We start from the raw sequence: 17,838 nt of genomic DNA on the forward strand, positions 1-17,838 counted from the left end.
CAATTTACTGTTTGAAAGTGCTCAAGCATGAACAATATTACACCATAAAAATGTGCTTCAGGCTGAACAAGGCATGACTGAAAACATCTCCATGCTGGAGAACTTTAAAAAAAATGACAAGAAAAGTAGTTATCCTGAACATCCACACAGAGGAAGGGGGGGGGGGGGGGGGATGAGGAAATAGCTTTTTACAGAGATTTGTGCTTGTTAATATTTCATTTAGAAAAAGGACTAATATACATAGAACAGAACTTTGAGAAGTCCCTAAATGACACAAGGGCATAATCTGCATATTTTTGTTAAAAGTTTTAAATATATACATACATGGTAGTCAGAGCTGCACAGACAGATCTCTCCTGTATTAGACCACTACTGGGCACAGGAGGAAGGCAGAGTTTCTGGGGGTGGGGGTAAGAGTCTGTTCCTCAAGGCTGGCCCATGCTACCCCGACCTCAGCCTCCATCCTAATGATACTTAAAGCAGGTGCTGGAGGCCATAACTCACTTGAGAATCTGGCCCACAGTCTACCTACCCTCGTAACTTTCTAGAAGTGAAGTGTTTTAAACTGTTAAAGAATAACACAAAAATGATTCTGCAGTAACATGAAGGTAAGTGACACACCCATGAAAGCAAGTTACATCAAGATTAAAACAGACACCTTCATGTGTTTTCTACTATGTAGCTCTCATGTAGTCCTTTTCATCAATAGATCTTAAATATCTTTACTACACACTATTATTACATGGATCTCATATACTATAGGTGTTTTTTGCTGGTGATCTTCTCCATAATGAAAATATTACATGTGTTGTTGTCATCATCTTCTCTTCCCTCTAACAGTTTAACTAATCCTTGGCGCTAACCTTCTGGTCAGTCTCAAAGTTGCAGCTCACTCCTCCTAAAGGATGCATTACCCCAGTAAATGATAATCCCTAAATTTTATCTCCTGGATTAGGAACAGAACTTATTTTTTATTTAGCTGCTTTCATACTCTCAATATTTCACAAGGGTCTGCATGCACTTAACAGCTCACATAGCATTGTAAGTACAAATCTACTTTAAAACAGAAATATATCGAATGGTAATATTGGCAAAGGGTGGGGGCTATTCTGGCTTTTTCATAAACTGCTTGGGTATCAAAGAATCAAGAGCTAAAAAGTGACTTTTCATGGGACAAATGAAATGAGGTGCCTAAACCTCATACATACTGTACATTGACTATCTAATCTTTTTAATATTTCTATATATGGTGCATCATGATTTCTCATGGCAGGGTGTTCCATTGTTTAAGCTCTTATCAGGATATGTTCCTTATATTTAATCTACATTTGCCTTACCTTAGTGTAAAGCCCTATACTTCCTATAATACCTTATCATTTTTGGTCACAATTCTAGTACATTTCTTTGGCCTCATCATTTCTCCACAAATATTTGTATACAAAGTATCATAGTCCCTTTCTATTCAATTCTTTCAACTACAGTATATATGCATTGTTCAACTTTTTTCCTGTCTGACCTTCCAGCTCTGGTCTTTGCTGTTGTTCTTTGTGTTATCTTTATTTTACTGTTCTATGTTTTATAATCAGGTGTACAAAATTGTACACAGTATTCCACATATACTCAGTCTACTGGAATTACCAATATGTACACATCACAAAATGGTATTTGTTTTTATCCTACAGCTTTGCACTTTAAATTCCTGCAGGCCCAGATTCTGCAGAGCCTTAAACACATGCATAACTTTACACACGAGTAGCCACGCTGAAGTTAGATATTCCGATAATGGAATTTGAAGCATTGAAAATAAAAAGATTAGGAGAAGCATATACAGATTATCTAGAAAATGATGTTGCTTGGAGCAGTGTATGTTTAGAGTCTTCTAGATTATTACACAGTGTATCCCTTCCAAATATTATAAACTATATTTTTATGTATATGTTTTCACTGTTTACTAGGATTGCAGGCAAAATGGTGATAAGATATGATTACAAGGAGGCATTCCCATTTAAGGGCTGCTTTCCTTTGGACTCCTTAGATGGCTGAAGGCTGTAGAAAAGAGCTTTACAAATGCATTTTGCTACTGATCCCTAGTGAAGGCCAGATAGGCCAAAATGTTGGATTATCATCCTGGCTGGGTTACGTTGTGATTGATTTAAAATGATATGAAAATTTAGAATAAGTTCTGCTATGTGAAATTGAAATTTGCTCTGTGATGCAATAACAGATACTTTAGTAAAGAAATGTTATTTATGTTCCTGCAAATATAATTTAAAAAATATACAACATGAATTTGAGTATAGAAAATGCACAGACTTAAGCATTCAAAGAAGGGTTTGCACGAATAATCTCACTGACTTTGATGGTATGTCATGCTCCAGTCACACATTGCTCAAGTCCTGGTATGACTGGCTACTTAATGCAAAATAAATAAATAAATAAATAAATAAATCACCAAATCCTTTTTTTGTATTTCCACGCACCTAACATTTGCCTATATTGTTCTCCCCCAAGCAGATGTCTTTGAATTTTCTATATTACACTTCATTTAAAAATATTTGTAGGAAAGTAAATGATATTTTTCTGTTGCTAGCCTACTTCATCTTCTATGTATTCTCCACATTGCTCTATTTTTTGTGTTTGCAACTCCTTCAAATTCTCTTATCTACAAATCTGGCCCTTTCATCGCTTATCTCAGTTTCCAGATCAATTATAAAGATATTTAACAATACCAGCTCTAGAGATAACTCTGCCATATAGACCACAAGTTGAACATAATTCTCTTTCAACCCTCAAAGTTTATTCTGTTTCTCTACCATTGTAGCCCTTATTTGGGAGGTTGAATTTGTAGACATCAGTTGGTACTGACTGTGAAAAGGCCTAAATTTACTATGCTTGGACAAACCAGTGCTACATCTCCTGTTACAAGGGTGGGTTTTATTAGGATCTATAAAGTTTATTTACCATTGACACTGAGGCTGAGTAAGCACTAGCCGGAACTGGTAAAAAAAAAAAAAATTGCTACATATCTCCCCCGCTTGGGCAACTGGCCACCTAGATTAGGCAGAGAAATCAAGAACAAAGGAGACACTTGGTTTGAAGAAAGGGTGTAAGAGGTTGGACAGAGACCTCTGAATTCCTCACCTTTTCCCTCCTCTGGGCCAAGCAGGCTGAACTCTAGGACCTCATGATGTCCTTGCCAGTCCTTCAGCCAATATGCTCACCCGAAAGCAGGGAGAGAGGACAAGTGAAGACAAGATAAAGAGGATAAACTGTTCAATGGACCACACAAACCAAAGACCTCATGCTGGACCAGTAGTAAAATGTACCATTTTAGACTACAGAATTTTTGCCTAACCTTCCAAGAGTGAGAATGTCCCCTCTCCCCCCTCCTGAGCAGAGAGCAAGCACTCTAGGGGCTGCAATTGCAATGGTATATATAATTATTTTATTTAGGCATTTCTATAACACTCAACACTATAGTATCCAAGTATCTGACATTATTAAGGGCAGAAGATCAAGGCAGAATAGAAAGATAACAAGACAAAGGGAAATCTCTTGGGGGAACTCTTTCCTTTTCCTCCCCATTTTTCCCCTCTCCTCCTCCTGATTTTATGCATGCACTTTTGGTTTAACCTCTTGGATTTTGTTGTTTGTTCTCTTGTTGTAAGCTTAATATCCCTTAATGTAGTCAGGGAGAGGAGTGGCATTGAGGAGCGAGTCAGCAGTGATTATGGATGGAAAATAGCAGAAATAAGTGGGTTCTGAGGAAGTATTTAAAACAGGTGAGTGTATCAATAATCTTCAGATCATGACAGTGGCTAATATTTGGTGGCCTTGTGAAAAAAAAATTAAACCCTTTGCTGAATCCTGAATGTGCATCAACCCCCAAAATTACCTACAGAAAATCTATTTGAAATTAACAGAAAACTAGGGTTTACCAGGTACTGTATGTGAAAATGTACTGAGATAAGCATAGTTACAAGACAGAATTACTATTTAGTTCAAATTCAGAAAATACTCTGAGCAGGCCTTGTGGTATTAAGATGAGGTCTATTCCAATGGCATTCAAACATCCATCTTAAACTTTTTGTTCCACCACAACTTTCTGTTGCTGTTCTGGGTTATGATCTTGACCCAGTGATTATAGTCTGTAGTCACCGTCTGAATCCAAAACCTTTTAGCTGCTTAAGCTATTTCTTCTGAACCAGTTCCAAAGGACTGTGAGCAAGCAGAGGCACAAAACTGCAATCCCTTCTGATCTCCTGCTCTCACTTAAGGGGATATCACATCTTCTCAGGTAATTGAATACAGGAATGCATTTGAGTAATCTCAGATGGAAGGCACCAAGAACTCTTTCATCTGCTTGTCAATGCTCTATACCTTTTTGCTTTTTCTTCTTTTTTTATTTAAAGTGTTAACTACTATTTATTTATAATTAGCTATGAATGTTCCTTCCAGTCACTTCCATATGTAGCAAGCTTTTTAAAACAGATACAGTTCCTTTACAATGAGACACTACACCGCTATAGTTTTCAATACATCTATTTACACTGAATTGAGATCCAATCACATTTGCATAGTGTATAAATGTTCTACACTATATTCATGATAAGACCACATTGCAATAGAAGGATGCACCTACAGGGATTCCCATGTCTGGATTTCTCTTGACAACTAAATTCATAGAAAGGTTTTGGGAGAAAGTACAAAAAAATAGACATTTTTTATTCATGAAATTACAGTCGAGCCTTTTAAATACTTCATACTTCAATCTTCATACAGTCTTCAAATTAGGGCTGTCAAACATTTAAAAGAAATTAATCATGATCAATTATGAAATTAATGAAATAGTCATGATTAATTGCACTGTTAAACAACACCATTTATTTAAATATTTTTGGAATATTTGGATGTAGAAAACAGGTATTCACATGGCACTGTTATCATCATCATCATCGGCGATCCCTTGATGGAAGGTTGGAAAGATGTTATTTCCCATTGTAGAAACCTATGCGTGATGTCTTTTAATGTGGGGAAGCTGATACACCTACAGCAACCACACGATCATGACAAGCTGAAGGTCTGGGGCCCAGTGGCAGGAAAAGTCCGAGAGGACTGGAGATCTCCAACATGCTGCAGCCTTCATCTGCTTTCACAGCTGTTGGGATCTGAAGACCCTCTTCCGCCTGATCCATTGTTGAGGACTTGGAGGATTGGATTGTGCTTTGTCTGGGACCTCCTCTCAGACCTGTTTGCCTTGGGAGATCCTACCAGCAGCATAAAGCTCCTGACAACATAGTTCTGAGGATCATTGGAACACGCAAGCCTCTTTACCACAACTAGGTAATGGTCCACGAAGAGCATTTCTGTTGTAGCCAGTGTTGCAAGGTATTTATGTGCCATATATGCTAAACCTTCATATGTCCCTTCATGCTTCGACTACCATTCCAGAGGACATGCTTCCATGGTGATCACGGGTTCTGCTTGATAATGACCCAAATCAGTGCAGACAGAGGCACATTCATTTTCACCATCTGAGTCAGATGCCACCAGCAGAAGGTTGATTTTCTTTTTTGGTGGTTCAGGTTCTGTAGTTTCTGCATCAGAATGTTGCTCTTCTGAAAGCATGCTTCACACCTCATCCTGCTCAGATTTTGGAAGGCACTTCAGATTCTTAAACCTTGGGTCGAGTGCTGTATCTAACTTTAGAAATCTCACATTGGTACCTTTTTTGAGTTTTGTCAAATCTGCAGTGAAAGCATTCTTAAATTGAACAACATATGCTAGGTCATCCTCCAAGACTGCCATAACACGAAATACATGGCAAAATGCAGGAGACTTACAATTCTCCCCCAAGGAGTTCAGTCACAAATTTAATTAACACATTATATTTTAACAAGCATCATCAGCATGGAAGCATGTCCTCTGGAATGGTGGCCGAAGCATGAAGGGGCATACAAATGTTTAGCATGTCTGATACGTAAATACCTTGTAATGCCAGCTACAACAGTGCCATGTGAATTTCCATTCTCACTTTCAGGTAACATTGTCAATAAGAAGCAGGCAGCATTAGCTTCTGTAAACATAAACAAACTTATTTGTCTTTGTGATTGGCTGAACAAGAAGTAGGACTGAGTAAACTTGTAGGTTCTAAGGTTTTACATTGTTTTGTTTTCGAGTGCAGTTATGTAAAAAAATAATTCTACATTTGTAAATTGCACTTTCATGATAAACAGAATGCACTACAGTACTTGTTTGAGATTAATTGGAAAAAATACTATTTCTTTTGTTTATCTTTTTTACAGTGCAAATATTTGTAATACAAATTAATATAAAGTGAGCACTGTGTACTTTGTATTCTGTGTTGTAACTGAAATCAATATACTTGGAAATGTACAAAAACATCCAAAAATATTTATATTAAATTTCAATTAGTATTCTATTATTGTTTAACAGTGCAATTAAAATAGTGATTAATTGTGACTAATTTTTAAATCTAGTTAATTTGTTTTGCGTTAATCGCTTGAGCTAACTGTGACACCCCTATTTCAAATACTTCAGGATAAAACTATTAATATAGTTTCTAATATGCAGACCTGATTTATAACTGTGTTACTGAAGTTCTGTGCCAGCATAATTTTCCATCAATATCATAAGCTTGGATTCGATTGTCTTTATTTCAGATGTCTGAACCTCAGAATGGCATTACACTGGCTTATATGTGGAGAAATGCAGTGATTTATGAGACTATATATATATTTTATTTAGTTTTCAGTTTATCAATAAAACACATGAACCTACTGTTTAAGCTTTTTGGCACATTTACCAACACTGAAACACAATAGAAACATTAACCTGAGAACAAGAGAGGGCACTGTGACCAAACCAGATGGAGGTTGCTTGAGCTCTGAAGTGGCCCACTAGGAATCTCCAAACATCATCCCTTAAACCCCATCATCCATCCCCTAGAAATATTGCATCTGCCTACTGAAATGCCCAAGATACCCTTTAGCTGTGCATCTTCCTCTCTTGCTCTGAAAGAACCAATAAAAACAGAGGAGGTCTGCCTCCCCCACTTCCACAAACAAAATGGTGCCTGAGCTTGATGTAATGCAGCTGATGGCTGTACAACAACAGGTGGCCATAGATACTCTGTTGGAATCAAATCTGCAGTTTCCACCCTACAGACCACAATGACTAAGATTCAGAGTGCACTACAAGGTCTATCCAGACAGATGGATGAAGCAGAACACAGAATTTCTGAAGTGGACGATACTTTCAAAGAGAACAAATTACAGATTATGAAGAACAGTAATATCATCAAGACTGTTAAGACCAAGCTAACTGATCTAGAAAGCTGCTTGCAACAATATAACATGAGGATTGCAGGTGTCCCTGAGGGAACAGAGAATGGTAAACCTTCTGACTTTGTCCCTAAACAGGTAACTAAACTGTTGGATCTGCGATAGATTTTTGTTTTGATAACGATCACGCACACCAGGCCCTTGCCCTCAAGCCAGCTCCAGGAGGTAGGCCTAGAGGATAGATTGTGAAATTGCTGAAATTTACTACTAAGGAGCTTATTTTGCAGAAATCTAGAATCCAGCAATTAAAATACAGTTCTTTCATGATTATGCCCATGATGTGGTTGCAATGTGGGCAGCTGTTAACCAAGCAAAAAAATCTGGCCAGGAAGATGGACTTGGAGTTTTTTATTAAATGCCCAACAACATTTGATAATATGAATGGCAAGAAGAAAGTATCATTTAGTTCATGTCAGAAGGAGGAAAAAAAATACCTCAAAAGTCTGCAAACTTCTCCCTCACAAGAGAAGATATTTGTGGAATGATTCAATCATATGGAATTTATGTATTGCTCTCTGAGATCTAATATGGCTGCTCTGCACAAGTTAATGAGCACTAGTTGATAATGATACGTTAGTTCCCTTTCTCGCTCTCTCTCTCTCTTTCATTGGGGTTAAAAGATTAAAGGATTATTATAAATTTACTTCCACTTCCCTTAACTCATAGGAAAGGTAAAGTAAAATCTATCATTTGATTAATACTTTTTTATATAATAAATAAATAATTGCTTTATTAGATTGTGCTTCCTTATGGACTAATGTATGAAGGTTCTATTGGTAATAGGTGATTATTAATACATTTGGGCTCCTCTCAAGAGATTAAATTAATTGGAGTAAATCAGAACTCTTAGGATTTAACAAATATGCCCACAAAGGCCTTTCCTCAAATTGGGATTTTCAATGGTAATACTCTTATATGAAACATGTAGGAATACTGATTCTCAAAAATATTCAGGAGATCTCTAAGATAAATACTGGACCTATTATTGCCCAAGTGTCTAATGATTTGGGGAAATGGAGTTAATTAACCTCAGTTTGTGGGGTAAAATTAATATACTGAAAATGAATATCCTTCCCAGAATTGTGTATGCCATGAGGAGGTATCTCTATTTCTATTCCTCAAACTTATTATAGAAAATTGAATAATATTTTCAGAATGTTCCTTTGGGGCACAGGTAAGAAGCCTAGACTGGCTTAGAGGGAGCTGTAACTTGTTCAATCTCTGGGAGGATTTGTTTTGTTTTCCCAACTTGGAAAATTTTCACATCTCCTTTTTGCTGAGCCAGGCATCTTTGTGGCTACTAGATTTGACCACACACCTTGGATTCAGATTGAATGAGAATTAGTATACCCTCTCCCTCTTTCAAGCATTATAGGATCAAAGTACTACAGATTTGATGGTTCCAGAGCTCCCACAATAATGTCTGTGAGGGAAGTGTAGTCAAACTTGTCTAGAAAGCTCTGCTTCCATCCATTCTTTCATGTAGAGGCAAACCTATGGAGCAATCCTATCCTTAAAATTAGTGGTAAAACTTCATGTGGAGGGATTGTGGGGACAGAGCAATTATGACTGCGTCACAGCTAATTGACAATGATAAATTTAAATCATTTGTAGATCTTCAGCAACAATTTGTCTTGCCCTTCTCTGGAGCATGGGAATATCTCCAGGTAAAGCATTTACTTTTGAATGTATTTGGTCCAGATGCATTAGGAGCTCCAGAACCTCCAGAGCTTTTCCTATGGCTAACCTCACAGCTAATGAACAACTGGATTCCAAACAAAGGGAATGCCTGAAAAATTCAAGGCAACTTGGGCTGACTTTTTAGAGATCTATGATTAACGTAGACTCTGAAGATAATATGTTGCTTCCACTCCCATCCCTTTATCCTATCCCTTTTTATTTGCTTTGTGTATTATGATGAATCTGGGATTTTGGTATAATTGTTATATTTGGAAAAAAAGTAATGAAAAATTATAAATAAGTACAAAGAGAATGGTGCAGAGACCATTTCTAAATAACAAAAGGAACAAAATAAAGATTATACAACATGGAATAAAAAGTGAAAGTTAAATGAACAGCTGAATACAGAAAAGGCAGTGACAACTGTGTATTATATTGAATACTCTTAATTTATTTCTCTTATTATTCCTGCAGCGATTTCATTTTTGATCAATATAAAGTATGTGATGGTATTAAAAAAAAACAACAAAAAAACAAACCTGTAACCGTATACTGCCAACAACTGACTGCACAAAAGGACACTCCCCAGTGACTATCACAATAAGGTGCAAAGCCCAGCATTAGTCCTATGCAATAACCAAAGCTATCCTTAAAGACATAACCCCCTTTTTCAATCCACCTCAGGCAAAAGCCTGGGTAAACAGATGGTCTTTTCATCACATTCCGAAGGATAGCCTCTAGCTCTGTCATCTGAACAGAGTGGATTCCAGTGTCAAAGGCCTTCCAATGTAAATCTTAGGTCTTCATCCTAAAACGTATACCCTCAGGGACTATTATTGGGGAGGTGGTAGCCATGTGATATATTGTGCTAAACCTGAAGCTTTCACCATCTCATCTGCACTCTGCCCACTATCCCATTCACTGCCACTAGTTTTAACATCCTAAGTCTCGGAGCAGCTTCAAAAAGGCTAGTGGTCTCAACCATGTGAGAGCTCTGTTCTGCTAGACACTGTACAAACATGTAGTAAAAGACACTTACTAAGACAAACCATACATTCTTAGGTATAGAGGTGGTACTGTAAGTAGTTTACATTGGTTTTAATTCCTCTTTCCAAGACCTACATGGAAGGACAGATGTTAACTTAAAGATACCTGGCTCTTTTCTGTAGAAGGGTGACAGATGGGGGCACGCGCGCGCACACACGCACACACACACTTTTTTTTTCTTTTAATACAATCTCAAAGATTTCTGAAATAGCTTTCCATTAATATAGACAAGAAAAACAAAATATAGAAAGGGTTCATTTGCACACCTTTTGATGACCTGTATAAACTCTCGTCACTTATTTTTTTGTCACTTATGAGCACTGAGCTTTTTCAAACACATGCCCATAAAACCACTTTTTATCTGACCACACCATGCAGAGATACCCCCCCCAGTATGCATAGATTACATTTATGCCACTAAGGATGTGTAAGTGAGTTCCTGTGCCATGGCTGCAGAGAACTGAAGCCACCATTGCAATGCACTGGCTTTCTCATGGGTTCTGAAACAAGGCAAATTCATTTAAGCAGTCTTAGTGATACACATGAAATTGAATGTGCAACAAGATGACTATGTAGTAATGCAAACCAACTGAGGTGTAGACATCTGAGGTAAAAGACAAGTTGATGCAATACAGATGTATTTGTTAGTATTACCACATCTAAATGTCTGAGATATAAAACAAATGATGACTTTCATCATTTAAAAACAGACAGAACACTAATAACAAACTGTAAAACAATTAATGAAATTCATATGATTTTTTCCCCCCCAGTGTTAAGCATTCTGTTTTCTTATGCTACTTATTCTGAGTTGCCTGTTCTTCACATTCCTCTCAAGTGAAATTTTCAAAAATGGGAAGTTTGCGGGTTTTAGGTTTTATTTTTTTTCTTTCAATAAAGAGCATATTGGGAACAGTCCTGTCTCAGTAGCTTTGCTTATACTAACAGTTCCCTAACTCTGCCCATTTAGCCTTGCTTTGCTTCTCCACTTTGGGAGGTGCCCAGGAAAAAAATCTAAAGACTTCACTGTTGCATATACGAAGTATAATATTAGTCTTTTATGGTACACTGATACAACCTACATATCTTTTCTGTCCTCTGTGTAGTATAGCAGAATCTCAGGCCGACTTTGCAAGGGACTATAGATGACTGCGGTTCTGGGAAAAAAAGCTGATCTTGTCTATAGCATGTGAGGTCTCTGACTACTACAGGGACAGTGAATGGAGTAGAGTGGGGCGTCCCTCCCAGAGTGGAGTGATCGATGGGGGACTAATCTTTCAAGTGGGTGACATGTGGAGGGAATGTGAGTGAAATGCTGTGGTCTCCTCTGGTCCTCACCACTTGGGGAAAGTCTGCTTTTCAGTATCTAATTACTAAATAGGTTCACAATTTATAGGCCAGAACAGAGCTGTATTTTGGATAGCTGAGATCCGTAGCCCAGAATTCAAAGTTACATGAAAGACTGAGGATGGCAATAGGGAGGCAGAGATAAGGTTAATGTTGGAAACTTATGTCATTATTACTAATATTACCTTTTCAGAACATTTACAGCATTTAATTTATTTTCATTTTTAAACTCTTATAATGTTTAAGGAATGGTGTTTAAAATTAATAGATATTCATAGACATATACTCATACAACCCCTTCACTACCTTAATAAAGTTTTTGGCCTGGGAATTTTTAAAGAACAAAACAGTTTTATTTCTATATATTCCTAACATTATTTTAAGTCCTGTTTTCTTGAAAGGATTAGTTTAGACAATTTTGGAAAATAACAAAGAATCATGTTACCCTCTATATTAAAAAGATACATTTAAAGAACATTAAGTTGCAAGTCAAGCACTCAGAAGGTAAAAAATACCAGAATTAAATTTGCGTGGGTATATGTATTATGAGATGGTCTCTCTTAACATCATGTAGGAAGTCTGTGGCAGAGTCAGGAACAGAGCCCAGATCTCTTGGGATCCAGTCCACTGTCTTAACCACAAAGGAACATTCTTGTCCTCCTTACAAACCTCTGCCTCATTCACTATTCATCATTTGCACTGAAAGAAGCAGGAGTCCTGCAGAACAGACATCATGTGATCATGTAATTAAGGACTTTATCATAATTCATATACACAGGGGAGGGCAAGTTAAGATTTCATGAAAAACCTTAATTCTGACATTTCCTAACCTGAGGAGGTCACTTTGCAAACTTTACATCCTTTATACATAGTTTTGGTATGCAATTTCCTAGATTAAAAAAATACATAAATCCTCAAACCAATAGAGCAAATTTTATCATATGAAACCATACTGACTCACATGTGGGTCCTCAGCAGGATTTAAACCCAAAGGCTTTAGATCCACAGCACAGATGTCTACTGCTTGACCTGTTAGAGTAATTGACAGTAGTAGCAGGCTATTATCTTCTAAGTATACCAGCCACTAGAGAGGTAAATGTGACACATTTTGCTAATGGCTTACACAACTGTTTTCTAGATAGCAGTGGAACATTGGGAATCAGGATTCCTGATTTCTATTCCTGGCACTGGAAGGAAGTGGTTATAGATAGCATAACCAAGCATATACATTTGGCATATTTTATCGTTCAAGGCAATGAGACTGTGGATTGAGTCTGCAACATTAGAGATAGGGTGATATTGCCAGTTATACCTGAAATGACCTTGGGAAACCACACTGTAAAATCAGTGGTATGATATTCACCTGCCTTCTCAGGCAGGAATATGGGGCCTTCCTCAATAATAAGTGCAGTGATGGGCACATAAATTTGCATACTAGTACATGAGGGAGCTGAGATTAGAATGCATGGACTCTTTCTGGGTCCCAATGCAGCACTACTGCCCAAAGTGGCAGTTGCTGGTGCCACATCCTTCATGGAGTCTGTGGGGCCAGGAAGCATGCTCAGTGCAGATGGAATGTTCAGCAACTGTAGCAGCAAGCCTCTAAAAGCTTCTCTTGACTGCAAAGTTAACTCGTATTACAACTTGACTGTTGCACCTAACTCAAGTTCCATCTACTAACAAAAACCCTTAACTCAAGTTGGCTGTGCCATTAGGGGGCATAAGCTAAAGTTTGAGTGAACACAACTCATCAGCTGCTAAAATGACCACTCTGCAATGTGGATGTAGGCTAGCTCCATTAGTACTACATTGTCTTTCCACAATTCCACCTGTGTGCCCAGAAAAGACAGATAAACTCTCCCACTGGGAAAGAATTCATAGCGCTTACTTCAGTGCAAAGAACCATCAGATATGCCCACAGAAACCTTAGTGTCACACGAGTGAGCACAATGCCAGTATGAAAACAGCAGTTTGACTGTTCTGCGGCATGTATACTCACTCTCTCAAGTTAGGATAACTTGAAAGAAGTAGCTCACATATAGAAAACTTGAATTAACTCTGCCATGTAAACATACCATAAAAGTCTTTACCAAGCATGTGCACATGGCAATTTTCAGACACTTACAATTTGGCTAAATCTGGATACTTTTTAACGGGGACAGCAAAAGGTACCTGTCTAATACCAGGATCACCCACCTGCCAAATTTCATATTCCTGTTCCAAATCATGCAAGTGCTAGAGCTCTTTAAAGAAACCTTCAAAAAATGTAACTTTTGGAAAATGACTAACAAACTATTTTTATTGTATATTTTATACTAATTATTCCATAATCTCTTCCTTGGAAGCCGCTAATTTGCTTTTACTGAAACCTTTTCGGGGGAAAAACCCTCTGGAAGAGACAATTTCAGCACAAATGGTTCAAGTTTAGCAAAGCAATATGCAACTTAAAACAGATGCCTCACAGGTTGGCTGATTCTTTAAGTGGTGTTAGACCTAACCCAACCTGTGAATAATCAGCTGCCTCAGCAGATACTTTGAGGCCAGGGATTGGGCTATAGCTTGAAGATCACCTGGTCCTACTGAAGAGGGAACTGTAAAGATTAACGTCCTGCAGGAGATGTTTGGGAGGGGAAAGAACCCAGTTATGACTCTGAGGCAGATGGCCTGCAGAGTGTAATTCTGCAGGGAGTAGGTTAGGAAGGAGAGAGAAGCCTTGTAGGCTCATCTTGACTCCTCATCAGGTAATCTGTGGAGCATAATCCTGCAGGGAGTAGATAGGCTCTCGCAGAAGACTCCAGATTAGAGGGGACAGGACACGACATGTTGAACTTGTATTAAATAATGTTATTTTGAAGAAATAAAACAAAGCACCGCAGAAAAGGAACTGGAATCCTGTGGCTGGAGAGGGTTCTTTGTGCATGGACTGGTGAATTAACCATATAGCTTTCAAGGTGATTATAACAAAAGTATTAGGAAACTGTAATCAAGTGCATCATTTCCAGGTCCATTGATAACATATTAGCTGACATGCATATGAATTGATTCTTCCTCCTAAGGTGGGTGTAATGATCCATTAAAAAGTAAGCCTGACAGGATTCTGAGCCCCAATCTTTTCTGATTTTACTTTACAAGTTTACTCACTATTTTTTTCTTTTTACATATAAAATTCAACCTGACCAGTTGCAATATTTTAATTAAAAATTAAACTAATACAACTGTGCTAAACCTGTAGCTGCTCCTATAAAGTTCTTCTCTAGCGCCTTACCAGAGATGTTTAACCACATGTGCCCCGCTCTCCATACCGACTGGAAGATAGTTTCTAACTTCAACTTTCTGCCTGGCCAATGCTAGCAATAAGTATCAATGGAATATACTGTAAATGTCTGAAGTTACTTTGAACGGGTGAATCCCGTTATACAGAAAAGTTACCTGCTCTGAAAAGCATCACAAAAAAAAAAAAAAAACATTCCAAGTTATTTAACCCTGTGAAAAATTATGAATTTAACTGTAAGTTTAAAACTTTTTTTTGCTTTGGAGAAACTGAACTTTAAATATAAAAGAACTTAAACTTTATTTTACTTTGCCCAGAACACACATTATATAAATACATAAATCCCCCAAAGGTGCCAAAAGTTGTCCCTCTGTTTTTTCTAAATGATCTTGTGTGTGCAGTCTAGTTGAAAAGACTCATCGATTATGCCTACATAAACAACAAAAGCCCTTAGAAAAAATATCTAGATCAAAAGCCTGTCAAACACTGAACAGGAAAGAGAAATCCTGTTTTAAACATGGCCTCTTTCAAGTCTGAATTCAATCCCACCAAGTAAAAACAAAGGATTTCATAATGGAAGGTATTTTAAAATTACTTTATTTTTGGAACTTAACTAAAGGATTCTTTTCTCCTATATGTTAAGCTATCTTTCATAGAGTAATATCGTGACAGATTTCTGAAAAGTAGCCTTTGCGAGGTTTAAAGAAATGTAGACTAGTTTATTTAGAGCACATCTATGTTCATGTCATAACCCCTACTTGTATTAATTTCCATTAGAACATGCAAATGATATTTTTAACTTTGCTGCTGTTCTGAGGTTATGGGGTTTCTTTTTCCATCAGTGATCACACAAAACTCCCACTAACTCCAAAAAGGAGTAACATCTGTACATTCTGATAGGAGACTAGATATCTATGATCAGATTTATCAATATCTTCTTTTCTCTCTATCCCCAAATGAACACAAGAACAGGGAGCGGGATCACTTTGAGGAAAAAAAAACCTGATAAGCATATAACAAAGAAAAGAGAACATTATTTCTCCTCCACATAATCATTCTGTGGAATTCACTGTTGCAGGAAATCAGTCTCAAAAACTGTGGAGAAATTTAAATAGGGAGCCAGGCAACTTTTATAACCATTAATAATGTTTTCATTGTCCTTTCCTAAAGGGATGAAGAAACATCATTGGAGTTTCTTCTGATTTATATTAGTATTATATTAGTATAATAAACCTCATGTTCAATTCATTGTTCTAGTTTGAAGAGGAATGCATAACACTGTTATTAGACCTTAAATTGTAGCTCCCAACACAACATCTGATGGAAAGAATCTCTACTTCATATTGACAAATGTCCTTTAATTTGTTGTTCCTTCTTCTACATGCATAACCTTATTTGCATCTACATTAAGCTAGATGCCAAAAACAATTACCAGCTAAACACCATCATTGTGGCATCAAGTATAGAAATGTAGGCCTCTCTGATTCCAAAGCACATCTTACCAATTGTTTCAGGACACAGCTAAAGAACTGTTTGGCAAGGATTTGGGGACTGATCTTTGTAATTTCAGGATCTGTTGATTTGTATTTGCTTGTCACGTGGTGTTTTGGCTATGGCCCTCAAGCTAAATAAGTCTGTTCAATGACATGTGAAGTCACGTGAAGGAATTGGTTCACACATGCTGAACATCACCGTAAGACTACCTTGAAAATGCTATTTACCTTTGATGATCCAGTTAGGAAGCAAAAATGTGAATTTAATACCTGACTACCTCACCAGAAATAAATAAATAATGGACATTGAACTCTAATACAATACATCAATGATAATTTCCATTTGTGATGATTAGTTAACACAGTTCTAGACTTCAGCGCTATTGGCCTCTAAAAGGGATAAACAGTAGATACTCTCACTTCTCACACAATTGTTTATCCAATCATGAGTCAATATTTTTGTCTTCTATTATGTTGTATGGTTACAGAAAGCTGGGGTGTGGACAGGAATAGCCAAATAAGTAGACTACTGGCCAGAAAAACAGCATGGCCAAGTCAACACAGAACATTCTGACTCAGAACATTCCTTCGACAGTGCCGCTTTCCTCACCTACTGCAGAATCCTGACAGTGGAGCATGGGAACAGCACCACCCATCCCCTATTATGGTGCTTCCCTCCTAGCGTTGAGACAAGATCAGCATAGATACATTTAAATTTACCACACACATCCCCAGCCCCCCACAGCATTTTCCACAAGCCTGTCCTGAGGAGTTCATTTGGATTTGCCTTTTGTGTTTGCTTAAAAAATTAGACACAAGTTTTGCAATCTGAGGAGCTGAAACAAGACCTCTGCTCTGCAGACACTGTATTTTTGGCACATGCACAACAGTCACTGCTTTGGAAATGAGTCCAGCTTTAAAAAATTTTTCAAGAAACAAAAATATTACTAGAGTTGCGAACTCATGATGAGTTCACACACTTGAGCCAATAGCATCTGTCTTTGCTGCCACTCAAGAGGGTGACTCATTGACAGTACAACAGAGTCGTCCCACAAATCTTTTAGAACTGTGTGGCATTTGATTAAACTAACCCACATCTTTCTATGATGCCAAAATAAACTGTCTCTTTACTCCCAATGTATAAACATTGTTCCTATAACTTTCCTTTGAAATGTCTTGAAAAGGTTCAATGACGTTTCATTATTTACCTTGATTAATGAATTGCTCCATGCTGTCTTTGAAAGGCTGGATGTGCTCTTCTAGTGATACCTGATAAACTTTCCCCGCTTGTGTCTCGCATGCTGAAATTGAAACGACAGATTACTTTAGGGTAACACATAATGGCATAGATACAAATACTGTAGTAAAAATGCATTAGCTTATATTAATTTATAGCCAACAAAACTTGCTAGGATATGATCTTTAGAAACAGACTGCTTCCAATGCAAATGCTACAATAAAATCTTCCTGGAGAGCAATTTTGTTCCTGATCAAATGTTTCTGAATAAATGAACAACTGGTGCTCAAAGTAAGTGGTGGGTTTATAGGTGTCAGAGACCATCCTTCCTGCTACCCTCTGACTTCCAGTGGTCTGCTACCCAGGGAGTGACCAGATTTTTGTGGGGAAACAGTTGGA

At 37.5% G+C, this 17,838-nt stretch overlaps 1 protein-coding gene across 2 annotated transcripts in view; it reads right to left on the reverse strand.

Annotated features, from left to right (window-relative positions):
• The window catches only part of FMN2 (formin 2), a 229,686-nt gene that overhangs the window by 44,090 nt on the left and 167,758 nt on the right, over positions 1–17,838 (reverse strand). For both annotated transcript variants that reach the window (XM_034765035.1, XM_034765034.1), the window contains one exon: positions 17,411–17,503. In XM_034765035.1, coding sequence (XP_034620926.1) covers positions 17,411–17,503 — 93 coding nt within the window. The remainder of the gene's footprint in view (positions 1–17,410; positions 17,504–17,838) is intronic.

This window comes from Trachemys scripta, chromosome 3 (genome assembly GCF_013100865.1).
Source record: "Trachemys scripta elegans isolate TJP31775 chromosome 3, CAS_Tse_1.0, whole genome shotgun sequence".
Classification (NCBI taxonomy): domain Eukaryota; kingdom Metazoa; phylum Chordata; order Testudines; family Emydidae; genus Trachemys; species Trachemys scripta.